Source organism: Helicoverpa armigera, chromosome 26, assembly GCF_030705265.1.
Source record: "Helicoverpa armigera isolate CAAS_96S chromosome 26, ASM3070526v1, whole genome shotgun sequence".
Taxonomy (NCBI): domain Eukaryota; kingdom Metazoa; phylum Arthropoda; class Insecta; order Lepidoptera; family Noctuidae; genus Helicoverpa; species Helicoverpa armigera.
The window spans coordinates 7,208,904-7,228,817 of record NC_087145.1 but is presented as its reverse complement, the minus strand read 5'-3'; the positions used below and the strand labels follow the sequence as shown (position 1 = coordinate 7,228,817).

The 19,914-nt window shown below is 34.4% G+C and overlaps 1 protein-coding gene across 5 annotated transcripts in view; it reads left to right on the top strand.

The window, feature by feature from the left end:
• The window catches only part of LOC110372673 (paired box protein Pax-5), a 99,983-nt gene that overhangs the window by 28,285 nt on the left and 51,784 nt on the right, over positions 1–19,914 (top strand). For 2 of the 5 annotated variants that reach the window (XM_064041820.1, XM_064041817.1), the window contains exons 2-3: positions 4,026–4,598; positions 5,083–5,139. In XM_064041820.1, the coding sequence (XP_063897890.1) occupies positions 4,421–4,598; positions 5,083–5,139 (235 nt within the window). In that variant the 5' untranslated portion in view covers positions 4,026–4,420. Of the gene's footprint in view, positions 1–4,025; positions 4,599–5,082; positions 5,140–17,864; positions 18,125–19,914 lie in introns of those variants that run through there. The other 3 variants (XM_064041818.1, XM_064041819.1, XM_064041821.1) reach the window with 3 other exon arrangements.

Below are 19,914 nucleotides of genomic sequence, written 5' to 3'. Positions count from 1 at the left end.
GTTACGGTTAGGCAGAAGCAAGAAAATCTGGATACCAGTCTTACTATGGGCGTCGGTTTGAACAGGTAACTGGGTTGATGAGCTGTCCATGTAAACAGCTGACACTCAGCTACATTATGTTAGACTGAAAGCCGACCCCAACTTAGTTTGAAAAAATGCTAATATTCATTACCTAAGGAAATCATTAGATGACTTCTACTGCTGTAGATCAAAAATCTCAGTAAGTAGTCTCAAACTCTTACTGATTGAAACCCACCATGTTCCTTATGGAGCCCTTTGTGTACCAGGGCCGCGGTAACTCTTTCTACCCCAGTTGGTCTAATAACCCAGTTCCCTTTCTATCCTGGAAATAAAACTATGATTTTTATCCCACATTAGCATCCAATTTTACTCCTTTTTCTTTTAACACCTAAATCTTTAACCAACCTGAAAAAATTACCGATCAAAGCTTATAAAATAATTAGGAGGTCCAAAAATAACTTGACAAAACCCAACATGTAATCAAATGGTAGTCACAGCTAAAATAAAAAGTTAATAATGACAATTTGTTGTGTGGGAAACAACGTGACATGTCGACACCTCTACAGATAAAATATATACGAATATAATAATATGTTATCTTAGGAAGAACTTTGTGATCGTTTTTGAAGGACCATAAGAGAGAAGTGAAGTCAAAAATTTTCTTAACTATAGCTGTTACCTGCTTGCAATAGCATTTTGAGGGAATTACGTCCCGCAATCGAGTATAAGGTAGCTTAGCTAAAAACCGTCTATGCACAAAATTGAATTTAAATCAGTTAAGTAGTTTTGGCGTTAAATCTCGACAATCTCTCTCTATATATGTATATAGAGTAAGTTTCTCATTTATATTGTGTAAAATTAGTAGATAAGAATTTCAAGGGTATTAAGGGTTAGTCATTTGTAGATAAGGTTATGGTATATGGAATAACTGACTGAAATATTTACCAAAAATAAATTCTATCACAAAATAAACCATCAAAATCCTCGATTGACGTCATCAAATGATTCATTAGGTAAAACATAAGCAAATAAATAACTTCGTACATGAGATAAGTATCGTCGGATACCTGTGAATAAATTGTGGGAAGTGACGATACACACGAGGTGTGGGGATCAGTCTTGAGATATGAATGATTGGGTTTTTTGAACTTATAAATCAGAATATTTTTTACAACAAAAATATGTATAGGTAGGATTACAAGTTAGTCATTTTCATTTTGATTCTAGAAATGAAAAGTTATAATGTCTGTCTGGCTGGATCGGTTAAATGGGTATGATTTCAATAACTAATCTTTTTAATTGTTAGTATTTTAAAATGGTATATACTTCATTTATTTACCATTTGATACACAGTTTTAGTCCCCTCTCTCCCTTATTTTATTTTTGTAAATATGTAGGTATGTAATTTTAATTTGTAACATACATAAGTAATCTTGATTTGCACCTCATATGGCTGGACCTGTGTCTGAAGACGGCAAAAGGTTTATTACTTATTTTTTTTAATACTAAATAATCCCGACATACATATGTGGGTATGACGAGTAGGTAGATAAGCGCTTCCTCATTTAGTTCTCAAATACCACAATTATAATTATACATACCACCTATTTAATTGCAATTACATAACGAGATTCTAATTAAGGACTAAGTACATACTACTTTACCATGCGTTAAAATTATCTATCTATCTTCAGACGCATCCCTCCACCGACACCCACATGTGTATCAGTATTGTATTGTCAAATTATTTCCCATAGCCTTGCGCGCGCGCATCGCCTTTTTGTGGCTGCCGGATAGACTGCCTTCTCGTCGCTTCAAGTTTAAACCAGTTGGGGATCAGTAGGTTCGAAAATTATTATTATTTTATGAAATATTTTTTTTAAGAAAAAAATATGTTTAGACAATAAAGTATGCTTATATTCTTATCTTTTTAGACTGTATTTCTATGTATTTTTTTAAAGTCAATATAATAATAAATTCTTCATATACCTACTTAGTTTGGCAGTCTATGAAGCAATTTGAATTTCAGTTTCTACGACTGATCAATGTCAAATCATTTATTTACCATTTTTGTTTACCAGCATATACATACGACTGCCAAAAATATAAATAAGTTTGATTCTATTTGCCCATTTCAAAAGTAGTTTCCTATGAAGAAGAACAGGCAAGAAACTCAAATTTCAGTTCAAATGTTAAAACAAAGATTTTTTGGAAGTCGGTTAATTATACAAAATGATAGCAATAAACACCATACATGCTTTCTTGGAACCCTTCTGTTTTCAGAACAAAGAAAAACGAAATGAGTCAGATTCTCACACGTTCTTACAAATCAAAGGAGGGTTACGAAAATACAAAATAAATTTCAGAAACCTTATTTTTAAGCACTAAACCTGTTGTTATACCTAAATTAAGAAACTGGTTTATTTTAACCACCATGCTATAATTTCAATTTTGATGTTTTTTTTGTATTCTAGTGTGCCCGAAACAATCGATTTTGGGAAAGGAATGAAACTGGTTAAAACAAAGAAAGATTTTAATTACATGAATAAATGAATATGCTTAAGTAGGTATATATATTTTTTCTGGAAAAAACTATTTAACAATATAGAATGGTTATTTTATATAGGTAAACATGAATCTTAAAACTAAAATCTTCTTATAAAACTGAATAATGTTTATCCTCCTGCCTTTTACATAATGAAGGTACTATTTAAACCTATGCAAGTACGCAGATACAATATTTCACTACTAATATCTTCCCTATACAGGAATGCGGAAACCAACAAAATACCACAATATATCTAAAATAGAAGAAATCCAACATTTGAATATTAAAATTGAAACAAACGCGGTGAAAATATTAGTGTATTACAACAAAAGGTATCCTGTAGGAGCGTTTGCAATGAGAAACGCGAGCCGCCATGTTGGACCATAGAGCTATGAATATTACTGAACAGAGTTGGTAATGGACGTGGCAAATAAGTAGCAGCTTGTCCATTTGGAAGACACGCAAAAAAAATCCTACAAAAATTTGGTTTTGTAACTGCAACTATAAGGTTTATAATAATGTTTGAATACATCCATCATTTTAGGTCCTTCAATTGTCTTGTGACATGTGTACCTATATGAATTAGTAGTTATTGAAGCTGTTGTCATCTAAAGTGGCAAAAAACAGAAATTTAAATTATAGTGGGACAGAATAACTATTTTTGTGAGCTGAAAACGTGGGGCGAAAAGGGTACACATTCTATAGCCATTCAATCAATAAGAAATAAAATTTGCAAATACACCTGACACAACTTTCTAGACTTTATATTGAGTATTTTTATGACAGTGCCTTATCCACCCGCTCTCATTTCCCACCTCCCTAACGAAACGAAACAATAGCAAACCCGGGCACGAAGCCGTCGTTTTAAATAATACATAGAGATACACATTTTATTTGCAAAACGGAAGCACAGTGATTTATATGTATGTGCTGTTAATCGGTAGTTTTGCTATGTAGCTATAGTAGTTTTTTTTTTTTGTATGGAATATTTCGATAAATGTTGGAAAATGCTGTGTTGGGAAAGTATGTTGTTGATGGTGAAATTAGTCATGTACATAATAATGTCATTTGATAGGTCAAATTGGGGTTTATTTAAGTCTCTCATAAAATATGACTGTTGTAGATGGAGTCATTTTTTTTAGTATCAGAAGCCAGTAAGTCTGACAACCAGTCTAACCTGGGGGTATTGGGTTGCCGAAGTAACTGAGCTGAGAAGGTCAGATAGGAAGTCGAATAAACCGCCCTTAACACAGTTGGGAATAGGCTAGGCCGCTGATGATGACTTATCAAGTGATGTATTCTACTTTTGTCAGTTATTTCATATTATATTTGTATCAGTTCAATTAATTTAGACACTTTTAATAAAATATTTAAGTAATAACCAAACAATGCACAGCCTAAGTTAAAAAAATATATATTTTTCCAAATTATTAATACAATTTTCCTCTTTTTCCAGGTACAAAGATGATAAAAAGGCAGAAAATACGCAAGAAACTCCGGTGAGGCCGATAGGTCCACGTAACAATGTGACAACAGTGTCAAACAGTTAAAACTAAATACTAAAATACTCCTAAATAATTCTCCTAACACTTTCCTAATCTAGGTTTTAGTCACAAAAGTTAGTGCCAATAGAAAAAAAATACAGAATTATAAACGTATAGAAGTGACATCGAACTTTGGAAGCAACGATAAAATCACAGTGCCACATTAACAAAAAAAAACATTGAACTTTAAAAAAAAATTACAAATTAACATTTGGACAATTAAAAAAATATAGTGATAAATTTTTGTGTGGAAAAAAAATTGTGAAAAATTTCCAAAATTTTGGACTTAACGGGTGATGTGTTAAGGATGGATCTCCACGCTCCGCAGTTGGTAGTCCATTCTTATGAGCCACATGCCCCACTCCTCGAGGTGGAAGGACTGGATCCTCACAGTCCTCAGCAGAAGGTGCTGATTCATGCACCAACTTTACAAAGCCAGGAGTTGATGAGCAGTGACCATCGGAACGGAGGTGAGCAGAGCTATGGTAAACAGAAATTTTCTTTACTATTCTAAATTTAAGCGAAAAAACTAACATTTAACCAAATGGAAATATGCCGTAATGTTGAGACTTGGGGTTCGATTCCCTAGCAGAACCAATTAATCAGTAAAAAAAATAACATTTTGGAAGCAGTGTTTTACCTTGATAAATCATCTTTCATTGAAATAATGAAGTACCTACATCACTTCTTCATAGTCAATTTCAACTGTTAGGTTCAATCATCAATAGAATTCTTGATTTATCATTTAATTCTTCTGTCAATCAAAAACTGTTTTAGGTTCTCAATTATACCCGTATGTATGTTTGTTTGTTTATCCGCCGATTTTAATGCATAGTACATAAACATACTTTGGAGAAGGTTTTAGGTACATTGTTGCAGCCGTTTTTTTTTTAATTTTTATTTTATTTCTGTCTTTCTAAAAGCCTCGATAAACTATTATTGAGAGCAGATGTGTCTGATCTGACGTAGAGTACGACTTTACAGATGAGCAGTATCACGCGCACAGCAGCAACCAGAGCGGAGACGGTGAGTGCGCTATCTAGTTTATACTTATATGTATACCTACATATTGCTAAATGAAGGTGGAGGAGTTATACCTATAGTAGTTTTTAATGAGTCTGTGTGTGCTTGATTGTTTGTTTGAAAAGAGTTTAGGTACAACTCAGTATCACACTGAAAAGTTTATAAGTACACAATTATAAAAAATAATTTAGATGTTACCTATGAGTTTTGTATTTTTTTTTCCGATAACTTTTTTTAATTACACTATAATAATTTCCATTTGTAATAGACACATTTTAAAGCCCTATCATCAAGCAACAAATTCCATATTTTTTTTTGTCAAGAACTATCTAAAAATACATAGGTCTATAACAACTCAGTCTAGCTATTTGCATTCCCACCGCCCCGCACTCGTAACAAATGTTCTCAAAGAACTAATTCCATTTAATTTCTTAGACTCGCTTCGATTTCAGTCTAACTTTTTGTCTAGACTAGAAAAAAGATGGACTTATCACCTGTCACGTTGATAGAGAGTTTTCAGTTGAAATATTCGTTTTTCAGTTGAATTTATGAAGCAATTTATGTATGACCATTTCACTCGTATTGTGAGATAAATTATTTATGCTATTTAGCCTATATTTTGCACTGAGCTAGTGCCAAGTTCTGTGCCAAATTTCATCAAAATTGGCCGAATAGTTTACAAGAAATTGATAAAAATAAATTTTACTTAAAATATACTTAACTTCAGAATCTCGTGATGAAAGATTATGAATACTTTCTCAAAATAAACAATATTAAATAAAAGCATGAAACAGTTAATCCGTAAACGTCTGTCTTTAAAATAACAAGGTTTAACTGAAATAAAATGCGTCGGTTTAAATATTATAGCAAGTTTTATATCATAGTGGGAAATTGATCATCACGGTTGTTTATAATTCTGGTACTGAATACTTATTTAAATAAAACAAAAGACGGACGGTTTCTTAAATAATGGTCTTTGAATGTTTTGTTTGTTAAATATTTTTAAGAGGTTTTTTAAAAGTTGGTCAATGTATTTTCTTTACTTATAAGTAGTAGGTAAGTGTTTGACCATTATATCAGGTTAAGGTAAGCTATGATGTTTTCGAAGATGGTGCAGGCTCGACTAGTAGGAAATAACCTAAACAGTGCCTAAACATTATTTTCTCACTTGATGACTCCTAGATTGCTGAAAGGGCTATAATACAATAGGTAATAGTGATTATTTGTGTTGTTTGTTACAGTTAGTTAGTACCCACCCAAAACAAAAATGTGAAAGACTGCCAAGTTCGATAATATGGGAATGCTTCGCCTATAAAAGAAGTGAGATCTGAATAAGTACCAAGTTCCATACACATACCTCAGTTAAAAATAGTTACTTTTTAATGATGTTACTTGGCAAGTTTTCATACACCTTGTTATAAACCTACTAAACGCAATGAATCAAGTATTTAATTTTCTATTAAAACTTGCCAAGTAATCATCATTAAAAAGTAACTATTTTTAACTGAGGTATGTGTATGGAACTTGGTACTTATTCAGATCTCACTTCTTTTATAGGCGAAGCATTCCCATATTATCGAACTTGGCAGTCTTTCACATTTTTGTTTTGGGTGGGATTTCATTTATTTTTGTAAGGCTGTTAATTTTATTTTTTTCTTATGATTAAGTTAGTTAAGTAAATGTCTCATTTATACTATCTTTCAGATTTTTAAATATGCACTATGCTTCTTACAAAGAAATGAACTAGATTAACTAAATGGACTAGATTTACCAACTGACTGACATGACATGTTATCATATATTATGTTCGTGGATCAAAGTTACACATTCGTTATTTTCGAAAGTGACTCACACTTGGCAGTTTTCAGATTTTTACTTTGACTAAATACAAACCTTTGTAACGAATTTCAGATCGGTACGACCATTCGAAGATATATTATATAAATATAGATAAATTTAGTTCGTTTTAGTTCCTTAGGGGTATAAATTTACACTGGGTATTTTACACCTTCATTATTTTGAAACCGACTCACACTTGGCCATTTTCAGATTTTTTCCTTTACCTTGACATAAAGAACTACCTCCTTGCCAAATTTCAAGTCAATACGACCATTGGAAGTGGTCTAGGTTTTTGATGAGTGAGTCAGTGAATCAGTGAATCAGTGAATCAGTGAATAAGTCAGTGAGTGTATAGTAAAAATAGCGATTTTCTGACGTCAATATCTCAAGACCTACAATAGGTATATTAATGAAATTTTGTATTTTAGATAAGTGAGGGGGTCTCAACAGATACTAGAAATTTGATATGCGTAAATAAAATAGATTTTGAGTTACAGGGGGGTCGAATTTGGCCCGAAATGGTTCGTGTAATATAACCCACGGCCGGTGTGTCGCTTTTTTTGCTCGAACTTGGCGGACACACTGCCGTGTGTCTAGATACAGTTCTTATAAAACAACTTAGCTACCCTGAAGTCAGTCATTGAACGACGTCAGTTCAGGCAAACCTATTTACAGTTATTTGATAGAAGCTTTTCCATAAGAGACTACAATATCATCAATGAAATAAGCGTCTAAGCTATACTAGCTACACATTTAAAAAGAAACTTTTTCCAACTGTCTCCAAACTCGAAGATATTACGGAAAAAGTGTAAAGGATTGATCAGTTTTTTCAATGATACCCACACAGATGTAATGTTGTTCACACGGTGTTGTTTTGTTTGTGTGTGTGAGTATAAATATCAGTGGTGTGTGGTTCGAGTGGTAGCGGTGAGCGGGACGAGTTTATAAGCGAAGCGGATTGTAGGAATATCAGGCAATTTTGTTTTATTGTTACGTTTTAATATTGGTTATTTCAGTTTTGATTGAATTTCTTATTAACTGACTTTTGACATCAGTTATCGAATTCGGTAGTACTAAAAAAGAAGTTTTTATCTGCCTATCGAAAGTTATGTAATAGATTGCATCAAACTTTGAAAGTGAGGTTGTGAACTCCGTTATTTATTTTAATGACTGCCTGATACTGATGAAGACGGAAGACTATCAATTCGATGTAGTAGATAGTTTTTTAAACCAACTTTTTCGTGAAAAGCCTGTATAAATTGTTGTAATTCATATTTATATACATACTAACAGAGTACATAAGAATGAATACACCAAATTGCTGTCACGTTAACCCCCGCCTTCACTGCGACCCCACCCTGCGCACACGCGGCAGTCCATCCCAACTAATTTCACAGCGATTTAGTCAAGTGTACTGACGACAAAAAACCTCCCATTCACCGTGCTATGTGGCAGACGTGGTTCGACAGTGAAATTTCAATGAATGGCTCTTCGGTTGTATTGAGGTATTTTGGATCTTGGTTATATTTAGGGGTTCACTCTTACAAAGGGAGTGTTCGGGAGACAGTGTTAAGGAGATTGACAGTCTTTCGAGCTGCAACTGTTTAGACTGGAAGTCGACCCTAATATGGATGGGAAAAGACCAGGCCGTTGATGTCAGGGCCACGTTTGCACTATGACGTAGCAAAAATTAATTAAACGTCAAAAACACAATTACAAAGAGTGAGTCCTATAAAGTCTAACTTAACTTACAGTCATCCAAGTTCAAATTGTCTGTCTAGCCTTTTCCTAACAATTTTGGACTCAGGATCCAATCTAACCGTATGCATCTGACTACCAGTGTTGTACATAGACCGACTGCTTATAATCAAGCTCTATAGCTACTAAGAATCTCAACAGATTTATCTCAATAAACGCCATACAAAAGTGAACAGCAAAGTGCTCACGCGCCGATTGAAAGCGAAACTTGTTACAAAAAACCGGCCAAGTGCGAGTCGGACTCGTGCACGAAGGGTTCCGTAAATTACAGTTAAATCAACCTATCTCAAAAACTATAAGAGATACTTTGATCAAACCAAAAATCGTTGAAAGAGTTAATTAGCATGCATCACCTCTATTTTTTTTAGAATTTTATACCCCGTAGTTATAAAAATAGAGGGGGGGGGACATACTTTTTACGACTTTGAGAGCTGATATCTCAAAAACCGTTCACTTTAAGAAAAATGTTTTTTAGAAAACTTTATATCATTTTAAAAGACCTTTCCATTGATACCCCACACGGGTATGTACATCGAAAAAAAAAATTTCATCCCTCAGTTACATGTATGGGGGGCCCCACCCCCAATTCTTTTTTTTACTATTTAGTGTCATATTTTTGTAGCGGTTCATACAACACATATTCCCATCAAATTTCATCACTGTAGTACTTATAGTTTCCGAGTAAATCGGCTGTGACAGACGGACAGACGGACAGACGGACAGACGGACAGACGGACAGACGGACATGACGAAACTATAAGGGTTCCGTTTTTGCCATTTTGGCTACGGAACCCTAAAAAGTAACAAAACGATGACAAAAAAACTCCGACCAGATGTTTCTACCCGGCGACGCCTGCGGGTATGTTTTTAAGTTTGACTTGAGGTTTATCAATCGATTGAATTTATAAATAAACTCATTCTTGATTGATGAGTAAGTGCCTAATTAATCAATTAGGTGTTTCGTTAAGAGTAGTCATTATAATTGCGATACGTAGTTATTGTTTAGACTTTTACAGGAAAAACAGTGAATCTGATTTTGATAAAATTCGGTATCTAGACATATATTGAAACTGAGAGAAGAACATACAACTTTTAGTTAGGTTTCTAGGCTAGAATTTTTCAGGAAACGAGTTCAACTGTGTGGATTTTTCATAAATCAAAAGAGGTGCTATGCCTACGGATTTGGGATTACCATTTTACTTCGGTTTTCTGATTAAAATACATACATGCCAAATCTTTACAACTCTTCCATTAGAAATTGATGTACCTTTTTGTCACATCAAATATCTTAATATTATCTACCTAGAAGGACCCTTTGTACATCAAAATCCAAAATATAACCATCTTAAATCCGCAACCCAAACAAATCCTCTCATTACTAACAAACCAAACATTCTAACAAAACAAAAAAGACGTCCGTCCACCTAGCTAGTTCCCAAGGAAGTGGCTGCGGTCTGCGAGGTGTTCGTTACATGCGCGCGCGCACGTCTCAGGGAGAGGGGAGATGTGGTCCCTCACCAATTTCCGTTCAGAGAATTGGTATTGGGATTTTATGTAGTTCTGATTTATTTTTGGGATTCTAAATATTAATTGTGAAGCCTAAGTTTACGTAGTTATTATTAAGAAATCTGTATTAAACCTACATTGAGTAGTGCACGGCAATTGGCAGATAAAAATGATGGTAATGATGAAAAATGCTAAAGTGAGTTAGCTTGTTACGGTTAAAACAGCTAAATCAATTGAGATGTAACTTGGCCTTCAGATGTCCAGACTTTTCAACAGATAGACATGCTGCGCTGATCCCAAATAAAGTAAGGTATGTTAGGAGCAGAAGGATGATGATGATCCACTATAGGTACTTAATTATGATTAAGTTTCACCTACGTCCCTGGGAACTACTTCACCTACGTCCCTGATAAAAAGTATCCTACGGCCTTTTTGAGAAATGGGATATCTTTAAGTCATTAAATGACACCCCCTACTGCGGGTGCAGCGTGAGGGAGTGTCAGACTCTTACTGACTAAAACCCATCACGTTCCTTCTTAAGCCCTATACGTACCAGGCCGCGGTAACTTGCGCGAACACTGAAGCAGCCACAGCAGGGTAAATGGGTTACCTAAGTCGTATAGAATTTACGACCAGCAGTTCCTGAGATTAGCGAGTTCAAGCAAATAAACAAACAAACTAAAAGTTTGATTATGACTCATTCTCATTTAATTTTCTCATCCACCACGTGGTTAAACCATAACCAAAAACCAAAAGTTAAACATAACTTTCTCACAATCTAACCATAGCCTCATAGAACCGGTTGCAGTGTCAAGTCATCGCAATTAGTTCCGCGCCGGGAACCGAACCCGCGACCTGTCGACGGAAGTTTAATGTTTTTAGACAAATTGTCGGGTTTTAAGTTTTTTTTTTATGTTTGATATTATTTTAATTGAGTGGGAATTGATGGTGAGTGTTGTTATAGATATAGCTAAGGTTTTTTTTTATTTTTATAGGTAAGTTTTATCGAGTAATAGGTACCTATATATTAAGAGCGCCTTTTTCTTATCAATAGTACCTTTGTATGGGAACGGGCTTTTAAACGGTAGTGGGTAATAAAAAGGGCATATATCATCATGATATATATCATCAGTGGGTGCACTAGTTTCTCTCAGTTTTATACACATTTTATGGGAACAACTTCGCATTCCTGGAAAAAAATAGCCCATAGGTAGCCTTGCCTTCTTGACAAATTGGGTGTGGACATCAGTAGGTTCAATCATTCGTGGTGAGTTAAGTGTGTCGAGATGACGAATGACCCAATCAAACGTTGGAATACACTTTTTTGGAACTTATGGAAAGCAAAAACAAATTAATGTTAATTACCTACTTAAAACTAATGCCCTGATCAAGCATCCACCAAAATAAGTGGTCTCATTAATAAACAAACCAACCAACCAAATATGACTTCATAAAAGTAAAATAATAATAAAAAAAACAAAATCTACAGAACCTCACCAAAATCAGACCATTCACTCACAGTACCCCAAAATCTTCAGTGCGAAAGAGACAACCATATAAACCACGTTCCGCTCGATTAGAACCGCCTTGTTCGAATTTTGACAGCAGCCAATCAGAATAAATTTGTCCGCGCACACTAATTGATAATTCAAAGTCAAAACGTCCTATGTCTTTCAAACATCAACCGAATTAACATCTTAAGTCTACAGCGTTAAGGTCCAAATTCGAATGTGCGTAGACATTGATGAAACGTTGACAGAAAGGCCTAAATTTATATTGAGACATTATGAATTCCACCTTATCGTCGAGGGTTAAGTTGTATTTTTGAGTGGCACCATGAATCAATTATTTTTATTTTTTTCAACTTTTGAGCATTTGGTAAAGAGTGATATGTATGGAATAAGATTTTTGGAGCTTTTATCCGGTTTTGTCGAAATGGTAAATGGTTTTGAGTTGAATTCTAAATATTCTGGTGGGATGTAGTGATATCAGAAAAAACCTAAGCTTCCGTTTATCGTATCTTTTTAGATTCATTAATTAGGACAGATTAGGAATATAGATTTTTTTATTGTTATAGCGAAATAAATGTCACAGTGCAAATTCTAACTGTCTAGCTATCACCGTTCATGGGATCCAGGTGATATAGATCTCAGTACATTTCTACTTTTTGGGTATAAATAACCCCATACAAATAACTATCTAAAAATTTTGTAAAAAATTGCAAATTCAAAAATCTAAAATTATCACTTATGCCTGTTTCCTTTCAGCAAGCAAGTTTAAAAGATGATCCAATTGTTCGGTTAAACCAACACAAAGCAATATAAGCCTTATGTTACTTAGTCAAGGTTCATTCTTCTTTGACTATTGATAGAGATGTTAATGAGTATTGCAGACATAGACATTACTTTTAAAAGTTCACCTTATTTTTATGACCGTAAGGTCGATTTTCGAAAAATAGAGGTTTGTTTTTTTCTTTATTTCTAATTGTACCGATGTGATTGTTTTTGGACGAATGAAGGCTGTTCTTAGTTACATAGCAACAGTTTAAACATTATTTAAGTTATAAATATGTATGCGTGACTTACCTAAGTAATAAATAAGTTAATGACTTCATAAATACGCGTCCAGAATCTGTATATAAATACCTGGTCTTTATGTTCTTCTAATGTAATATTTAAGCTAATATTAAGTTTCATCAAAATCGTTGTTTACTTATTTCATACTAGCTGCTCCTCGCAGTTTCATCTCGAATAAAGAAAGGTAACCATTGTCTTTACTCAGGCTCTTAGGTACTGATGACGATGATGATGCCCTCCTAGCCGAGTATCGGCTCTTACTACTTGTGTACCAAATTTCATTTCAAAAGGTTCAGCAATTCTGGCGTGAAAGTCCAAAAGACAGTCAGAGATACATTCCCATTTAAATATAATGATTAGTATGATATTTATATATCTTGGTATTTCACTTAATATATAAGAAGCTTTAACAGTAATGTATCTATTATCTATTTTGGCTAATGAACCGTAAGATCCCATACATGAAACACCATAATTCACTCGAATTAGATCAGGATAGTTCACACACAAAAACTACAGACTTGGTCAAAATAATCGGTCACATAAAAATAGATTAAATTGAGTAAGGAAATAAAATAATTAAGCCATTATTAGAGTCACTGCCAATTGGTTTAAATAGCCTTTTAATCAAACAGCTAGCCTATTTACTAAACAACGCTGTAGTAACACAGTTAGGTACATAATTTTCAAAAATACAGGGTCTACCACTTTGGTAGCTCATCACCATATTTCTATCTAGATGACGTTTTGTGAGGACCATATGAAAGGTCTACCAATATTAACACGCTTATTAGTTATTAGCTTCACTTGTAACTATGTATGTAAGAAAATCTTGGAATCTTAATTTCACCCACTTCCCGGTCTTCGATTAGGATGAAACTTGTTGAGAAATCATGACCTACCTAGTCTTTTCCTTAATTTTGGGGTCGGCTTCCAGTCTAACAGGATGCAGCTAGGTACCTACCAAAATAGAATTTTCCATGGAGCTACTGCCTATCTGGTCTCCTCTACCCACCATTTGGTAAGTCTGATTACACTATATCATTTTGAGACAATCGTACAAAAAGTGGCAAGTTCATAGTCAAGATAATCTAACTTCGTTTACACAACATAGGTAAAATCAATTTGTCAAATATACAATCGCTTGCATTAGCCGACATGGTCTACAATAGGTTGTTCTAATTAATATCATATCAATAGGCCTTTGTATTAGCTAACTTTGTTAAAAGATATCTCCAAAGGTTATCGACATATAATGCTAGTTTTGTACACAGAGGTAGTGTGTTATTAATTGACAATTTGTAACTTTGTAATCCCATCTATATAATCTCTGAATTAACAGGACCGATTTTGATCTATTGTATCTTTTTTATTTTTGTTTTTTTCACCACGACAAGTTACCGAACAATATGATATTCCCCATTACGTTCCAGCTTGTAATGACGTACTAAAAAGTATAATATGTATTATCAAAACGATATGCTCATTCTTATCACAACCGATTGCAATTATCTGAGGGGGAGAGGAAAGTGGGTAGAGGTGTCACTGAGAGCTTTCAATTTGATAAGGATAGTAATTAGTTACGAATTAAACCTCAAGAACATACTTTTTTATGTAGAACAGAGGGGTTCCATCTGGGTTCCGTATCCAAAGTCAGAGTTAGGGTTCAGAGTTTTCGTACAAAAAAAACTGTGAGGATAGATAATATTTATATATAGGTACTGTAAGTAACAACAGTAACAATTACCTAATTCTCAACGTCCCAAACATAAAAAAGGACCATTTTAAACGGTCTAAACATATACCTACCTAGGATTTTCTTAATTACTAAAGTCGATACACTAAAATAGTCAAAACCAATGACCGAATTATACCTATGTTCTTCAATTGTAATTTTCTGGTTAAGACACGGATTAACAAGAGATAGATCATTTACCTACTCGTCTAGATTTATCTCTTTGTTAGATATTTGCAAATTGCAAGTCTAATTAGTTTATTTCAATACTCAGAGCTACAAAGATTTATTTTTATTTGATCTATTTTGAAAGAGTAGATTACATAGGAAATGAGTACGAGTTAGTCTTCCTAAGGAGTACCATGTTACCCAGGTAACTGCGTTGAAGAGGTCAGATAAGCAGTCGCTCCTTGTAAAAGACCTATCTACCTATTCAGTTGCATCTGGCAGACTGGAAGTTGATCTCAACACAGTTGAGAAAATGATGATGTCAATTATGATAGAGGCATTTTTAGTAAGAATTTAGATACCTATTCTATACCAGCTCTTGGCCATACAAAATTGTGTAGCGCCTACCGTATAGGTATTAGTAGGTATAGTCTATTGGACTTTTACAGATTTTTTTCATCTCTATCTACCCCGAATTAAAACGCCAAAAAATTACCAAAATATATCCAAAAATAATAACTTAATTTCGCCAAAAATTCAAACAAAGATGGCTGCCCAAATCTCACCCTCTCGCGCCGTATTTCGGATGATCCCTCCACGTGGCGCGGCAGTGTGCTCGCGACAGCCGCGCGGTCCGTTGTGACGCTATCCCGCGACCCGTGACGCGCGAATTTGAAACGTCATCGCAGTTCCATTTTTGAAAATTTGAATTTTGCAATGATAGAACGAAGTGGTTTGCCATTGTGTTCGCGGGTTTTTTCGTTTGAATTTGGAATGTGAAGTGATGATTTTGAGGTTGGATATCTAACGGAATTTTTTGGTTTGTGATTGTGCTTGTAATTTTCGTGGTTAGAAATAAGTGCAAGTTTTCTTCTTTTTTTTGCAAAATTAACGACTGAAAAAGAAATACACCAGTGTGTCAAAAAAATATTTTGACTACCACAGGCAAATAAAATAAAATAAGAACTATGTATACGGTGCTTTAAGATGACTGCCAGAACAAAATAAAAATCCGAACAATACATCAAAAATACAACAATTTCAAACTAAACACACAGAACTACACAAATACATAACAAACGAGTTATGTAAAACAATACGGCATGTAATACCGACACCGTATCACCGTAGCTACGGTATCGCATTACCGAACACGCCCCGTGTGAATGTTATACGACTTACACGCTAAGTTGTGTGTTTCATGATCAAAATGTTAGAAGAACAATAAGAAAATATCTTCAAAACCTGTACAGATCCTTGCCTGAAATAATAATAAATAAAAGAATAATCAATCTAGGATAAAAATCAAAGATTACCTATAGGTACCAGGATAGTCTCCAAAACGCTAGCTCTTCTCTAATTCCCAGGTGTTTTTGCTGGGAAGAAGAATTGGTGTAGGTACTAAATTCCTCTATGACGCACATCTGTGTGTTTGATTTGCGAAAAATAAGACAGATATCAGTAAGGTTAAAAGTGTGACCCTGTACTGCAATATGGCACGAAAATAAAAGAGCTTTGACTTAGCTGGAAGATACAAAGAAGATAAATATAAACAGGATTGATAGGCTCTTAGCAAAACAATAGGTTTAGTCCTAGGTTTTTTAAATGAAGCGGCTTCGGTCCGATTAAGGCGAATCAAAAAGAATTGAACAGCAGTGGTAAAGAAGATAATTACAGAACCGCTGTGACAGGTCAGGACACAGAATAACACCCTTGGTCAATTCAACTTTATTACTACGCCATGCCCGAGCCTTTCAAAATCGCCATTCATTTGTTGATCGCAATTTGCGTAAGTACACAAAGGTACATACATACCTACGTTTATTATTTTGGGCAATAATCTGTTTTTCTATTTGATATGGTACGACCAAAACGCTAAAATGACAAAGAGTTATAGGGACTGAATGCAGAAACATCTCCACCAATAAGTCCAAGCAATTATAAGTTATGAAGAATGACATAATAAGCCTTAATATAGACTTTGGACTTGATCAATATCGTCATACAATATCAAATTTAAAAAAAGACAAAACCAAAACAGTCCCACGGACTAACATAACAAGAAAACTGATCTCTTGTCACAATCGATCAATTATGTCCGTCAACCGTAAAATATACCTCAAAATCGAACTAAGTTATCTGTGCTCGATAGTCCGGCAATCGATTGAGACGTGTTTTAATCGAGATGTTAACGATTTCGGGTTTTTTTTTGTAAATTATAATAATTTTGGATTGTGTCGCTAAAAGTTTAAATTTTTTGGAGTGTTATTCAGTGATAGTGAGTCTTCAAATGGTGCAATATAGGTAAACACAAATAAAAGTGATCCAAATGGAAATTTTGCAAAAACAACAAAAAATTGAGTGAAAATCAAAATGGAACACTTTTAGAAAGCAGCCGTACCCTAAATAGAGCCTCTCTAAAAAACAACAGCCCTAATAATGAAACAAAAGAAAAATAAACTTATACCAAGAAATTATCTTCAAAAAAGACTTCCAAATTATCGCCTTTCGCCGAGCACACGGCTAATAATCGGACTATACGCGTTAATTGCTACTTCCTCTTAACAATCATTTACTTATCAAAAATCTTTGCTTCTCGTGAGAAAAACATTGTCATAGTTGCCCACCTGCCTCAATTGAACCGGAAAAGTGGTGATCAAACACCGGAAAATCGTACAAATCGTCGAAAAACCGGCAAAATTACTCCAAACGAATCGTTAATACTGACCAATCACAGCGGCCGATTCCATACCGCTTTCACGGTGTTATTTTTTATCGTTTTTTGAAAACCATTAGGGCATTGAAATTAAGCAAGTACTTACCTAGTTTCGACAAATAGGTATATTTTTTCTACCATCCGGTTTTTTTTTTGTTAGCTTTTTTCTTATTATTTTTCTAATTCTGCGAAGAGCAATCAGACGTTACGATCTCTGTTTTAGTTAGTTGATTTTAGTTGGTCCATGCGATGGTCTAATTACAAGCGCAATCAAGAACAATTTAAATAAAATAATTTATTTCAGTCCAAAATTCTAACTTCATCTTAAAATAAACACTATTGAAATAAAAATAATGAGTGAAAAAGTGATATAAAAAAATAAAAAAGACACTAAAAAACTCGTGATGAAAAATCGGTACAGACCAAACGAGTGACGTGAGAGAAAATTCTAATTGCGAATTCAAAACTTTCAAGATGGCGGCCGCATATATTTCGTTTTAAGTGTGATTTTGGACTAAAAAGTGTTGTTTTTTTGTAAATAAATTAAGATTAGTGTTGTGCCGTAAGTGTTCAAACTGGAGGGGCAGAGTAAGGCCACTTTTGCGGCCCTGTTTGGGCTAAGGGCCGGCGGCGGAGTCGATCTGTCCGCCGCTTACAGATACAACCAGAATATGATGGAATATTACACATGTAAGTGTTAATTTTTATGGAAATGTTTCATAGTTATTAGGAGAATATTTATGTTATCTATAGGTAAATTAACTATAGAATAAAAATCTGTGAGTATTCCGAATGATTTAATATAACCATGAGAAGAGGAATACTTGTAAGAAACGTTGTGGATGAAATTCAATGAGATGTTTTTGGCGATTTCTTAATTCTTGTTATTAATTCTTGAAATAGAAATCCTACATAGGTAAAAATATTCCTTATTTTGAGGACATTCAAAAAATAAAAATTTTGTCTTTAAATTTTGCTTTTGTACAAAAAACTCTTTGACCTATACCTAAATGAGATATTTGTTATCCTCAAGGTTTTAGACAAAAATACTCTAATATTTTTAAAACGGCTTAACGTCTGTAATATTTTTAAATACGAAAATCTGGTGCAGTTTCCATTTCTACCTCAGACAAGTCAGATAACGTTGTCCTCTGTTGTCCTTATAAAATTGCAGTCTGTTTCTCTTATTATTATAAGGTATATTAAGCAACTGATCCAAATACACCATAGGTAGGTAGGCACGTACGTACGATGTTCATATAACCACCCTAAAATCCCCTTTAAACCGAATCACATTCCATTTTCAAAAAAAGCATCCCTAAAACAAACGAACCGCCCTCATCCCTCAAACGACGTTATCTAGTCATTATGCAAAAGCGCTGGTTCCATCCATAACATTATTATCATAAATACAACGCATAAAAACTCAATCCCGTCATAAAATACCTAACAACCATCTGCAAAACCCTGAGATTTCATAAAACACCCGAAAATTTTCCCTCCGAAAAAGATCGTTACAAAACCCGCCAATGAGAGTTGTACAAACGCGTTGGAGGGCGAGGGAAGGCATCTGATTGGTCGTTTTGGAGAATGGTGTGCTGTGATTGGTCGGTGCGGTTGTGGGTGGGGCGTTGTGTCTGTGTGAGTGGGTGCGTTCGGTTTACGTTAATTGTGAGGCGTACGGGCGCGTTCGCTACATGTGTTGACCGCGTCTAGCAAATTGGACGTCGAGCCTTTTATTAGATTGGCGTATGGTTTTATGTAAATACATTGCTTTTCTGTATTAATATCAGACCTAGTTGATTAAATATACACTTACGCACTTTTCTCGTTAAAAAATCCTGAAAACTCCATTTATTCTTTGAATTGCCAAAATGATTGCAACCTACTTACTTATTCTCATAAAATCATTACTCATCAAATGGTTTTATTACCCATCTCGCAATGTCTTGCAATATTCCAAATCTCTGCTACTGCACTGATTCATAAAATTGATGTGATGATAGTTAACCACAATATTGCTTAATGTTATAGTTTTATAATGATTAATAAGAGTTTTGAACTGTCTAGACCCAATTCTGCAACAAGCATTGAATAATAAGGAAAATGGTTATGGAATGTTTTCTTATATTGCGAGTCCAGTAGGATACCACTCCTATACATCTCTGGTAAAAGATTAGGCTTAGTAGGACTATGAGCTTTACATGTATGAGACAGGATCTCACTGTTCCTGTGAATATGCATTGAGTGAACTCTAGCGTATTTCATTTTCTTTTCATTATTTGAGGTGATTTTCCGTGAGTAGGAACTGTAGGTTGCCTTATAGATACCTATCAAACGATAACACATAACTTTGGACACACAAAAATGGGAAAGGGACCTACTACACACAGATAGAACAAACACATTAAAGACCAAACACTTTTGGGAAAACTAAGTAGGTATCGTACATACCTACTGTGAAGGATGATTTGAGCATG